Genomic DNA, 15116 nt, shown 5'->3' with positions numbered 1-15116 from the left:
GACTGGATGACTAGATGACTGGATGACTAGATGACTGGATGGCTGGATGACTGGATGGTTGGATGAGTAGATGACTGGATGACTGGATGGCTGGATGACTGGATGACTGGATGACTAGATGACTAGATGACTGGATGGATGGTTGGATGACTGGATGACTAGATGGTTGGATGACTAGATGACTAGATGACTGGATGACTGGATGGATGGATGGCTGGATGACTGGATGACTAGATGACTGGATGGCTGGATGACTGGATGGTTGGATGACTGGATGACTAGATGACTGGATGACTAGATGACTGGATGACTGGATGGTTGGATGAGTAGATGACTGGATGACTGGATGACTGGATGGCTGGATGACTGGATGACTGGATGACTAGATGACTAGATGACTGGATGGATGGTTGGATGACTGGATGACTAGATGGCTGGATGACTGGATGGCTAGATGACTGGATGAGTGGATGACTGGATGACTGGATGGCTGGATGACTGGATGACTGGATGGCTGGATGACCTGGATGACTGGATGGCTGGATGACTGGATGGCTGGATGACTGGATGGCTGGATGACTGGATGACTAGATGACTAGATGACTAGATGACTGGATGGTTGGATGACTGGATGACTAGATGACTGGATGGTTGGATGACTGAAGACTGGATGACTAGATGACTAGATGACTGGATGGATGGATGGCTGGATGACTGGATGGCTGGATGACTGGATGACTAGATGACTAGATGACTGGATGGTTGGATGACTGGATGACTATATGACTGGATGGTTGGATGACTGGATGACTAGATGACTGGATGGTTGGATGACTGGAAGACTAGATGACTAGATGACTGGATGGATGGATGGCTGGATGACTGGATGGCTGGATGACTGGATGACTAGATGACTGGATGGTTGGATGGCTGGATGACTAGATGACTGGATGGTTGGATGACTGGATGACTGGATGACTAGATGACTAGATGACTGGATGGATGGTTGGATGACTGGATGACTGGATGACTAGATGACTGGATGGATGGTTGGATGACTGGATGACTGGATGACTAGATGACTAGATGACTGGATGACTAGATGACTGGATGACTGGATGACTAGATGACTGGATGGATGGCTGGATGGCTGGATGACTGGATGGATGGTTGGATGACTGGATGACTGGATGGCTGGATTGATGGTTGGATGACTGGATGACTAGATGGATGGATGGCTGGATGACTGGATGACTGGATGGATGGTTGGATGGATGGATGACTGGATGACTGGATGGATGGATGGATGGTTGGATGGCTGGATGGATGACTGGATGACTGGATGACTGGATGGATGGTTGGATAGCTGGATGGTTGGATAGCTGGATGGCTGGATGGATGGATGGTTGGATGGCTGGGTGGATGGTTGGATGGATGGATGGTTGGATGGATGGATGGTTGGATGGCTGGATGACTGGATGGATGACTGGTTGGATGGCTGGATGACTGGATGGATGGTTGGATGGCTGGATGACTGGATGGATGACTGGATGGATGACTGGATGACTGGATGACTGGATGGATGGTTGGATGGCTGGATGACTGGATGGGTGACTGGATGACTGGATGGATGGTTGGATGGCTGGATGACTGGATGGGTGACTGGATGACTGGATGCATGGTTGGATGGCTGGATGACTGGATGGGGTACAGGGATAAGAAGAGAATGTGATAAGTAGAGCAAAGCAGGATGAGGGGGAGGGATTGAAAGAAAGTGTGAAAGAGAGTGGAAGTAGAGAGAGTGAAGGAGAGAGAGCGTGAAAGAGAGAAGGAGAGAGAGAGTGAAGGAGAGAAGGAGAGAGAGAGTGAAGGAGAGAAGGAGAGAGAGTGAAGGAGAGAAGGAGAGAGAGAGTGAAGGAGAGAGAAAAGAGAGAGAGTGATGGAGAGAAGGAGAGAGACGAGAGAAGGGAGGAGAAGTAATGATGTGTCCTCTTGTGATGTAGTGAGTCATGGTGGCAACCCTGTAACTGCAGCAACCCGGTTGCCATGGCGTGCCCCCTGGACATTCCGCTGGAGGACCTTTTAAAGAATTACAACGTCAGAGTGAGGGCGGAGCTGGAAGAGCAGACGTCAGACTGGAAATACCTGGAGAACACAGTACAGCCCTACTCAGACAGTAAGACACAGTACAGCCCTACTCAGACAGTAAGACACAGTACAGCCCTACTCAGACAGTAAGACACAGTACAGCCCTACTCAGACAGTAAGACACCGTACAGCCCTACTCAGACAGTGAGACACAGTACAGCCCTACTCAGACAGTAAGACACAGTACAGCCCTACTCAGACAGTAAGACACAGTACAGCCCTACTCAGACAGTAAGACACAGTACAGTTCCTACTCAGACAGTGACACACACAGTACAGTCCTACTCAGACAGTGAGAGACAACATGCTGTGGGTGTGTGTGTGTGTGTGTGTGTGTGTGTGTGTGTGTGTGTGTGTGTGTGTGTGTGTGTGTGTGTGTGTGTGTGTGTGTGTGTGTGTGTGTGTGTGTGTTGTGTGTGTGTGTGTGTGTGTGTGTGTGTGTGTGTGTGCGTGTGTGTGTGTTTGTGTGTGTGTGTTCTGCAGCAGTATTGAGTGCCCCAGGTCTGGAGTTGTGGGTGGAGAACCAGAGTCTATGTGTCGAGCTTCACCATCCTGCTCAGAACATCTTCAAATTTTACAACATCACACTGCTGATGAATGTTCAGGAACACAACGCCACGGTGAGAACACACACACACACACACACACACACACACACACACACACACACACACACCAAAATCACATTTTCAACAGAGTTCTCATTGATTTGTGTGTGTAGGTTATGTCAGACATTGAGTCGGGCTCAAAGAGAGTGTTCTCCCATCTCAGTCCAGACCACACCTACTGCCTCTTGGCCTCAGCCAATCACTACAGCATACGCCGTCACATGACTGCTCAGGGGTGTGTCAATCTGACGAGACACAGGCCAGATACACAAGGTACTGTACAGCACACAGTCCACCTCTATTCACACACACACATCCCACCTCTATGCACACACACAGCCCACCTCTATAAAAATAGCCCACCTCTACACACACATCCCACCTCTATACACACATCCCACCTCTATACACACATCCCACCTCTATACACACATCCCACCTCTATACACACATCCCACCTCTATACACACATCCCACCTCTACACACACATCCCACCTCTATAAAAATAGCCCACCTCTACACACATCCCACCTCTATACACACATCCCACCTCTATACACACATCCCACCTCTACACACACAGCCCACCTCTATAAAAATAGCCCACATCTACACACACATCCCACCTCTATACACACATCCCACCTCTATACACACATCCCACCTCTATACACACATCCCACCTCTATACACACATCCCACCTCTACACACACAGCCCACCTCTATAAAAATAGCCCACCTCTACACACACATCCCACCTCTATACACACATCCCACCTCTATACACACATCCCACCTCTATACACACATCCCACCTCTACACACACAGCCCACCTCTATAAAAATAGCCCACCTCTACACACACATCCCACCTCTATACACACATCCCACCTCTATACACACATCCCACCTCTATACACACATCCCACCTCTATACACACATCCCACCTCTATACACACATCCCACCTCTATAAAAATAGCCCACCTCTACACACACATCCCACCTCTATACAACACATCCCACCTCTACACACACATCCCACCTCTATACACACATCCCACCTCTACACACACATCCCACCTCTACACACACATCCCACCTCCATACACACATCCCACCTCTACAACACACATCCCACCTCTATAAAAATAGCCCACCTCTACACACACATCCCACTCTATACACACATCCCACCTCTACACACACATCCCACCTCTACACACATCCCACCATCTATACACACATCCCACCTCTATACACACATCCCACCTCTACACACACATCCCACCTCTACACACATCCCACCTCCCATACACACATCCCACCTCTACACACACATCCCACCTCTATAAAAATAGCCCACCCTCTATACACACATCCCACCTCTATACACACATCCCACCTCTACACACACATCCCACCTCTACACACATCCCACCTCTATACACACATCCCACCTCTATACACACATCCCACCTCTACACACACATCCCACCTCTACACACATCCCACCTCCATACACACATCCCACCTCTACACACACATCCCACCTCTATAAAAATAGCCCACCTCTACACACATCCCACCTCTATACACACATCCCACCTCTACACACACATCCCACCTCTACACAACATCCCCCTCTATACACACATCCCACCTCTACACACACAGCCCACCTCTATACACACATCCCACCTCTACACACACATCCCACCTCTACACACACATCCCACCTCCATACACACATCCCACCCTCTACACACAAATCCCACCTCTATAAAAATAGCCCACCTCTACACACAACATCCCACCTCTACACACATCCCACCTCTATACACACATCCCCACCTCTATAAAATAGCCCACCTCTATACACACATCCACCTCTTACACACATCCCACCTCTATACACACATCCCACCTCTACACACACATCCCACCTCTATAAAAATAGCCCACCTCTACACACACATCCCACCTCTACACACATCCCACCTCTACACACACATCCCACCTCTATAAAAATAGCCCACCTCTATACACACATCCCACCTCTACACACACATCCCACCTCTATAAAAATAGCCCACCTCTACACACACATCCCACCTCTATAAAAATAGCCCACCTCTATACACACATCCCACCTCTACACACACATCCCACCTCTATAAAAATAGCCCACCTCTACACACACATCCCACCTCTATAAAAATAGCCCACCTCTACACACACATCCCACCTCTACACACACATCCCACCTCTATAAAAATAGCCCACCTCTACACACACATCCCACCTCTATAAAAATAGCCCACCTCTACACACACATCCCACCTCTATAAAAATAGCCCACCTCTACACACACATCCCACCTCTATAAAAATAGCCCACCTCTACACACACATCCCACCTCTACACACACATCCCACCTCTATACACACATCCCACCTCTACACACACATCCCACCTCTACACACACATCCCACCTCTATACACACATCCCACCTCTACACACACATCCCACCTCTACACACACATCCCACCTCCATACACACATCCCACCTCTACACACACATCCCACCTCTACACACACATCCCACCTCTACACACACAGCCCACCTCTATAAAAATAGCCCACCTCTACACACACATCCCACCTCTATACACACATCCCACCTCTATACACACATCCCACCTCTATACACACATCCCACCTCTATACACACATCCCACCTCTACACACACATCCCACCTCTATACACACAGCCCACCTCTATACACACATCCCACCTCTACACACATCCCACCTCTATACACACATCCCACCTCTATACACACATCCCACCTCTATACACACATCCCACCTCTACACACACATCCCACCTCTATACACACATCCCACCTCTATACACACAGCCCACCTCTATACACACATCCCACCTCTATACACACATCCCACCTCTATAAAAATAGCCCACCTCTACACACACAGCCCACCTCTACACACATCCCACCTCTACACACACATCCCACCTCTATACACACATCCCACCTCTATACACACATCCCACCTCTATACACACATCCCACCTCTACACACACATCCCACCTCCATACACACATCCCACCTCTACACACACATCCCACCTCTACACACACATCCCACCTCTATACACACATCCCACCTCCATACACACATCCCACCTCTACACACACATCCCACCTCTACACACACATCCCACCTCTATACACACATCCCACCTCTACACACACATCCCACCTCTACACACACATCCCACCTCCATACACACATCCCACCTCTACACACATCCCACCTCTATACACACATCCCACCTCTATAAAAATAGCCCACCTCTATACACACATCCCACCTCTACACACACATCCCACCTCTACACACACATCCCACCTCTATACACACATCCCACCTCTACACACACATCCCACCTCTACACACACATCCCACCTCTATACACACATCCCACCTCTACACACACATCCCACCTCTATACACACATCCCACCTCTATACACACATCCCACCTCTACACACACATCCCACCTCTATACACACATCCCACCTCTACACACACATCCCACCTCTATACACACATCCCACCTCTATACACACATCCCACCTCTATAAAAATAGCCCACCTCTACACACATCCCACCTCTATACACACATCCCACCTCTATACACACATCCCACCTCTATACACACATCCCACCTCTACACACACAGCCCACCTCTATACACACAGCCCACCTCTATACACACATCCCACCTCTATACACACATCCCACCTCTATACCACACATCCCACCTCTACTACACACATCCCACCTCTATACCACCACAGCCCCACCTCTATACACACATCCCACCTCTATCACACATCCCACCTCTATACACACAGCCCACCTCTATAACACAATCCACCTCTATACACACATCCCACCTCTACACCATCCCACCTCTATACACACATCCCACCTCTACAACACACCATCCCACCTCTATACACACATCCCACCTCTATACACACATCCCACCTCTATAAAAATAGCCCACCTCTACACACATCCCACCTCTATACACACATCCCACCTCTATACACAACATCCCACCTCTATACACACATCCCACCTCTACACACACAGCCCACCTCTATAACACATCCCACCTCTACACACATCCCACCTCTATAACACATCCCACACCTCTATACACACAGCCCACCCTCTATACACACATCCCACCTCTACACACACATCCCACCTCTATACACACAGCCCACCTCTATACACACATCCCACCTCTATACACACATCCACCTCTACACACACATCCCACCCTCTATACACACATCCCACCTCTATACACACATCCCACCTCTATACACACAGCCCACCTCTATACACACATCCACCTCTATACACACATCCTCACCCTCTATACACACATCCCACCTCTATACACACATCCCACCTCTATACACACATCCCACCTCTACACACACAGCCCACCTATACACACAGCCCACCCTCTAGTTACAACAATCCCACCTCTATACACACATCCACCTCTACACACAATCCCCCACCTCTATACACACATCCCACCTCTATACACACACCCACCTCTATAACACATCCCACCTCTATACACACATCCCACCTCTATACACACATCCCACCTCTACACACACATCCCACCTCTACACACATCCCACTCTACTACACACATCCCACCCCTCTATACACACATCCCACCTCTATACACACATCCCACCTCTATACACACATCCCACCTCTACTACACACATCCCACCTCTATACACACAGCCCCACCTCTATACCACAGGTCCCAACCTCATTACACACATCCCACCTCTACTACCACACATCCCCACCTTCTATACACACATCCCACCTCTCATACCACACATGCCCACCTCTACTACAAAACATCCCACCCTCGACACACCATCCCACCTCTACACACATCCCACCTCTACACAACATCCCACCTATACACATCATTCCCACCTCTATACACACATCCCACCTCTCTACCACACATCCCACCTCTACACCACCCATCCCACCTCTATACACACAGCCCACCTCCTATACACACATCCCACCTCTATACAACACAGCCCCACCTCTACAACACACATCCCACCTCTATACCACACATCCCACCTCTATACACAACATCCCACCTCTATACACACAGCCAACCTCTCCACCAACACATCCCACCTCTAACACACATCCCACTCTACACACCACAGCCCACCTCTACACACATCCCACTCTTATACACACATCCCACCGCTATACACGACATCCCACCTCTATAAAAATAGCCCACCTCTACACACACATCCCACCTTCTATACACACATCCCACCTCTATACACCACATCCCACCTCTATACACACATCCCACCTCTACACACCAAATCCCACCTCTTATACACATCATCCCACCTCTATACACACATCCCACATCTATACCACACATCCCACCTCTTATACACACATCCCACCCTCTATACACACATCCACATCTATTCACCACATCCAACCTCTATACACACATCCCACCTCTACACACACATCACACCCTTCTATACACACATCCCACCCTCTATACACACATCCACCTACTATACACCACAATCCCACCTCTCTACAACAACATCCCACCTCTATTACACACATCCCACCTCCTATACACACATCCCACCTCCTATACACACATCCCACCTCTATTACACACATCCCACCTCTACACACCCCATCCCACCTTCTATACACAAACCCATCTCATACACACATCCCACCTCTATACACACCCACCTCTATACACACATCCCACCTCTATACACACATCCCCCCCCTCTATCCACAATCCCTCTATACACACATCCCACCTCTATACACACATCCCACCTCTATACACACATCCCACCTCTATACACACATCCCACCTCTACACACACATCCCACCTCTATCACACAATCCCACCTCTATACACACATCCCACCTCTATACACACATCCCACCTCTATAAAAATAGCCCACCTCTACACACACAGCCCACCTCTATACACAGCCCACCTTCTACACACAGCCCACCTCTACACACACAGCCCACCTCTACACACAGCCCACCTCTACACACACAGCCCACCTCTATACACACATCCCACCTCTATACACACAGTCCACCTCTATACACACAGTCCACCTCTATATACACAGCCCACCTCTATACACACAGCCCACCTCTATACACACACACAGTCCACCTCTATACACACAGTCCACCTCTACACACACACACACAGTCCACCTCTATACACACAGTCCACCTCTACACACACACACAGCTCCACCTCTACACATACACACAGTCCACCTCTATACACACAGTCCACCTCTATACACACAGTCCACCTCTATATACACAGTCCACCTCTATACACACAGTCCACCCTCTATACACACAGCCCACCTCTATACACACACACAGTCCACCTCTATACACACAGTCCACCTCTACACACCACACACAGTCCACCTCTATACACACAGTCCACCTCTACACACACACACAGTCCACCTCTACACATACACACAGTCCACCTCTATACACACAGTCCACCTCTATATACACAGCCCACCTCTATACACACAGCCCACCTCTATACACACAGCCCACCTCTACACACAGCCCACCTCTATATACACAGCCCACCTATATACACAAACAAGCCCACCTCTATACACACAGCCCACCTCTATATACACAGCCCACCTCTATACACACAGCCCACCTCTATACACACAGCCCACCTCTATACACACAGCCCACCCTCTATACACACAGCCCACCTCTATACACACAGCCCACCTCTATACACACAGCCCCACCTCTATATACACAGCCCACCTCTATACACACAGCCCACCTCTATACACACAGCCCACCTCTAACACTCTACACACACACAGCCCACCTCTATACACACAGCCCACCTCTATACACACAGCCCACCTCTATACACACAGCCCACCTCTATACACACAGCCCCACCTCTATACACACAGCCACCTCTATACACACAGCCCACCTCTATATACACAGCCCACCTCTATACACACAGCCCACCTCTATACACACAGCCCACCTCTACACACACACACAGCCCACCTCTACACACACACACAGCCCACCTCTATACACACAGCCCACCTCTATACACACAGCCCACCTCTACACACACACACAGCCCCACCTCTATACACACAGCCCACCTCTATACACACAGCCCACCTCTATACACACAGCCCACCTCTATACACACAGCCCACCTACACACACACACACAGCCCACCTCTACACACACAGCCCACCGCTATACACACAGCCCACCTCTATATACACAGCCCACCTCTATACACACACACAGCCCACCTCTATACACACACACAGCCCACCTCTATATACACAGCCCACCTCTATACACACAGCCCACCTCTATACACACAGCCCACCTCTATACACACAGCCCACCTCTACACACAGCCCACCTCTACACACAGCCCACCTCTATACACACAGCCCACCTCTATACACACAGCCCACCTCTATATACACAGCCCACCTCTATACACACAGCCCACCTCTATATACACAGCTCACCTCTATACACACAGCCCACCTCTATACACACAGCCCACCTCTATATACACAGCCCACCTCTATACACACACACAGCCCACCTCTACACACACAGCCCGCCTCTATACACAGACATAAACTACCCTCAGACAAAGGATCTCAATACCAAACCACATAACTACCCTTAGACAAAGGAACTCAATGCCATATTTGAAGAAGCTGATCTACAACACATATTTAGAAACAAGTTATGATGCAACGCCAACGTGATCAAAAGTTACTTGTAGAAGGCCAGCATCCCGGAGTCGCCTCTTCACTGTTGACGTTGAGACTGGTGTTTTGTGGGTACTATTTAATGAAGCTGCCCCTTGAGGACTTGTGAGGCGCCTGTTTCTAAAACTAGACACTCTAATGTACTTGTCCTCTTGCTCAGTTGTGCACCGGGGCCTCTCACTCTTTCTATTCTGGTTAGAGTCAGTTTGCGCTGTTCAGTGAAGGGAGTAGTACACAGCATTGTACGAGTTCTTCAGTTTCTTGGCAATTTCTCGCATGGAATAGCCTTCATTTCTCAGAACAAGAATAGACTGACGAGTTTCCAAAGAAAGGGCTTTGTTTCTGGCTTAATGCGTTTGAGCCAATCAGTTGTGACAAGGTAGGGTTGGTATACAGAAGATAGCCCTATTTGGTAAAAGACGAAGTCCATACTATGGCAAGAACAGCTCAGATAAGCAAAGATAAATGACAGTCCATCATTTCTTTGTGACATGAAGGTCAGTCAAGAACTTTGAAAGTTTTTTCAAAAGCAGTCGCAAATTTACCAACTCTAGAGCAACTCTATAAAGCCATAAGCAAAGAAGAAAATGCTCACCTAGAAGCAGCACTCCTAGTGGCCGGGGACTTTAATGCAGGAAAACTTAAATCAGTTTTACAACATTTTTACCAGCATGTCACGTGCAACCAGAGAAAAAAACAACTAAAGCAGGAAGTACCGGTGACTCAATACGGAAGTGGTCAGATGAGCTACAGGACTGTTTTGCTAGCACAGACTGGAATATGTTCCGGGATTCATCCAATGGCATTGAGGAGTCATCGACTTCATCAATAAGTGCATTAACGACATCGTCCCCACAGTGACTGTACGTACATATCCCAACCAGAAGCCTTGGGTTACAGGCAACATCTGCATCGAGCTAAAGAGCGGGAGACTAATCCGGATGCTTTTAAGAAATCCCGCTCTGCCCTCAGACGAACCATCAAACAAGCAAAGCGTCAATACAGGATTAAGGTTGAATCCTACTACACCGGTTCTGATGCTCGTTGGATGAGGCTTGAAAACTACAGACTACAAAGGGAAACCCAGGCGTGAGCTGCCCATTGACACGAGCCTCCTGCCATTTATGCTTGCTTTGAGTCAAGCAACACTGAAGCACGAGAGAACCAACTTTTTAGATTCCTTTGTAGGCATGTTGGGAGAGTTGGAACAGGTGGATTTTGAATCAAACGCGCCAAATAAACTGACATTTTTGGCATATAAAGAAGGACTTTATCGAACAAAACGACTATTCATTGTGTAAGTGGGACCCTTTGGATTGCAAAAAGATGAAGATCTTCAAAGGTAAGTGATTCATTTTATCGCTGTTTTTGAGTATTGTGACACCTGTGTAGGTTATGAATTCATGTTAATGCAGGAAGTGGATGAGGCGCTGTCCTCAGAAGATCAAATGCTATGCTTTCACTGTAAAGCCTATTGTAAATCGGACAAAGCAGTTCTATTACCAAGATTCTAAACTAAAGAATAACACTTGTATTTTTATGAATATTTAATATTACTACTTTTGTTTTTTGAATTTCGTGCTCTGCAATATCACAGGATGTTGCGTCCCAAAGATCCAAAAGAACTTAACTAAGAAAAAAGAAGAAGTTAGCAAAGTCTTGTCGGTTACTTTGTGTTTCGGACATCTACATCGACACAAGTCATTTTTACAACAATTGCTAACAGATCGTATCACAATTCCAGTTGTACTGCCTATCAGGGACCTTGTTGCATTACTCTCTTTGCACTCTTCACAGTACTACTGGTCTCTGACATTGCTTTGCAAAGTCTCAAGTTTTGTCGGTTAGGACATCTACTTTGTGCATGACACAAGTAATTTTTACAACAATTGCTAACAGATCGTATCACAATTCCAGTGGGTCAGAAGTTTACATAGACTAAATTGACTGTGCCTTTTTAAACAGCTTAGAAAATTCCAGAAAATGATGTCATGGCTTTAGAAGCTTCTAATAGGCTGAGTGAATTTGAGTCAATTGGAGGTGTACCTGTGGATGTATTTCAAGGCCTACCTTCAAACTCAGTGCCTCTTTGCTTGATATCATGGGAAAATCAAAAGAAATCAGCCAAGACCTCAGAAAATAAATTGTAGACCTCCACAAGTCTGGTTCATCCTTGGGAGCAAATTTCAATGCCTGAAGGTACCACGTTAATCTCTACAAACAATTGTACCCAAGTATAAACACCATGGGACCACGCAGCTGTCATACTGCTCAGGAAGCAGACACGTTCTGTCTCCTAGAAATGAGCGTACTTTGGTGCGAAATGTGCCAATCAATCACAGAACAACAGCAAAGGACCTTGTGAAGATGCTGGAGGAAACAGGTACAAATGTATCTACATCCACAGTAAAACGAGTCCTATCTCGACATAACCTGAAAGGCCGCTTAGCAAGGAAGAAGCCACTGCTCCAAAACCGCCATAAAAAAGCCAGACTATGGTTTGTAACTGCACATGGGGACAAAGATCGTACTTTTTGGAGAAATGTCCTCTGGTCTGACGAAACAAAAATAGAACTGTTTGGCCATAATGACCATCGTTATGTTTGGAGGAAAAAGAGGGAAGCTTGCAAGCTGAAGAACACCATCCCAACCATGAAGCACGGGGGTGGCAGCATCATGTTGTGGGGGTGCGTTGCTGCAGGAGGGACTGGTGCACTTCACAAAATATATGGCATCATGGCATCATGAGGTAGGAAACTTAAGTGGATATATTGAAGCAACATCTCAAGACATCAGTCAGGAAGTTAAAGCTTGGTCGCAAATGGGTCTTCCAAATGGACAATGACCCCAAGCATACTTCCAAAGTTGTGGCAAAATGGCCAACAAAGTCCATCACAAAGCCCTGACCTCAATCCCATAGAAAATGTGTGGGCAGAACTGAAAAAATCATGTGCGAGCACAGAGGCCTACAAACCTCGCTTGCATTTCCTACCACTTCCACTAGATGTCACCAGTCTTTAGAAATTGGTTGAGGTTTCTCCTTTGTGTAATGAAGAAGTAGCCCTGTTCAAAACGAGGGTCACTTCAAGTGTACTGTTAGATAGAGGCGTGTGACCAGAAAGCTAGCTACAGTTTGTTTTCCTCCTGTATTGAAAACAGATCATCCCGTCTTCAATTTTCGATTATTTACAATAAAAAATACCTAAAGTTGTATTACAAAAGTAGTTTGAAATGTTTTGGCAAAGTTTACAGGTAACTTTTGAGATATTTTGTCACTTTGCGCAAGTTGGAACCGGTGTTTTTCTGGATCAAACTCGCCAAATACATGGACATGTTGGATATATAGACGGAATTAATCGAACAAAAGGACCATTTGTTTATGGGACATATTGGAGCCAACAGAAGAAGCTCATCAAAGGCATGATTTATATTTTTATTTCTGTGTTTTGTGTCGCGCCTGCAGGGTTGAAATATGTTTTCTCTCTCTTTGTTTAAGGAGGTGCTATCCTCAGATAATAGCATTGTTTACTTTTGCCGAAAAGCCTTTTTGAAATCTGACATGTTGGCTAGATTCACAACACGTGTAGCTTTAATTTGATATCTTACATGTGATTTCATGAAAGTTAGATTTTTATAGTAATTTATTTGAATTTGGCGCTCTGCATTTTCACTGGCTTTTGGCCAGGTGAGACGCTACATATCCCAGAGGTTAACGCTGCACGGTCGAGAGCATTCTGTGTGGTTTGGCTCTGTGGTCGACCGGAAGGCCCTGCAACAGGTGGTGAAAACCGCCCAGCACATCACGGTGCCCAGCTCCCTGCCGTCGTAGACCTCCAGTGCAAGCGGTGTCTGCTTAGGGTGCGCGGCATCATCAGAACCTTTCACATCCATGCCAAAAACTGTTTTCCCTCCTACCATCAGGCAGGCGGTGCAGGTCTCTACATTCCCACACTAGCAGCCTCAAGAACAGTTTCTTTCCAGCTACTGTAACCCTGCTGAACTCTGGGGCACGGGACTAGCCATATCCACCCGTCCACATCTTTGTACTGCCTCTCAGGGACCTTGTTGCATTACTCTCTTTGCACTCTTCACAGTACTACTGGTCTCTGACATTGCTTTGCAAAGTCTCATTAACTTCATTAGGGTAGGGGGCACTATTTTCACCTCCAGATGAAATGCATGTCCAAAGTAAACTGCCTGTTACTCAGGCCCATTAGATCAAACTTTCAGACTGAACAGAGCTTCATTAGATCCAACTGTTTCAGACTGAACAGAGCTTCATTAGATCAAACTGTTTCAGACTGAACAGAGCTTCATTAGATCAAACTGTTTCAGACTGAACAGAGCTTCATTA

The 15116-nt window shown here is 47.3% G+C and overlaps 1 protein-coding gene across 1 annotated transcript in view; it reads left to right on the top strand.

Moving 5' to 3' along the window:
* The window catches only part of crfb12 (cytokine receptor family member B12), a 37863-nt gene that overhangs the window by 18984 nt on the left and 3763 nt on the right, over positions 1–15116 (top strand). The window contains exons 4-6 of the mRNA XM_031808939.1: positions 2004–2176; positions 2632–2768; positions 2870–3029. Of these exons, the coding sequence (XP_031664799.1) occupies positions 2004–2176; positions 2632–2768; positions 2870–3029 (470 nt within the window). The remainder of the gene's footprint in view (positions 1–2003; positions 2177–2631; positions 2769–2869; positions 3030–15116) is intronic.

The sequence above is a fragment of the Oncorhynchus kisutch genome, linkage group LG29 (genome assembly GCF_002021735.2).
Source record: "Oncorhynchus kisutch isolate 150728-3 linkage group LG29, Okis_V2, whole genome shotgun sequence".
In the NCBI taxonomy this organism is placed as follows: Eukaryota; Metazoa; Chordata; class Actinopteri; order Salmoniformes; family Salmonidae; genus Oncorhynchus; species Oncorhynchus kisutch.
Note: the sequence above shows the minus strand (reverse complement) of the source record. Positions and strands in the feature narration are given on the sequence as shown.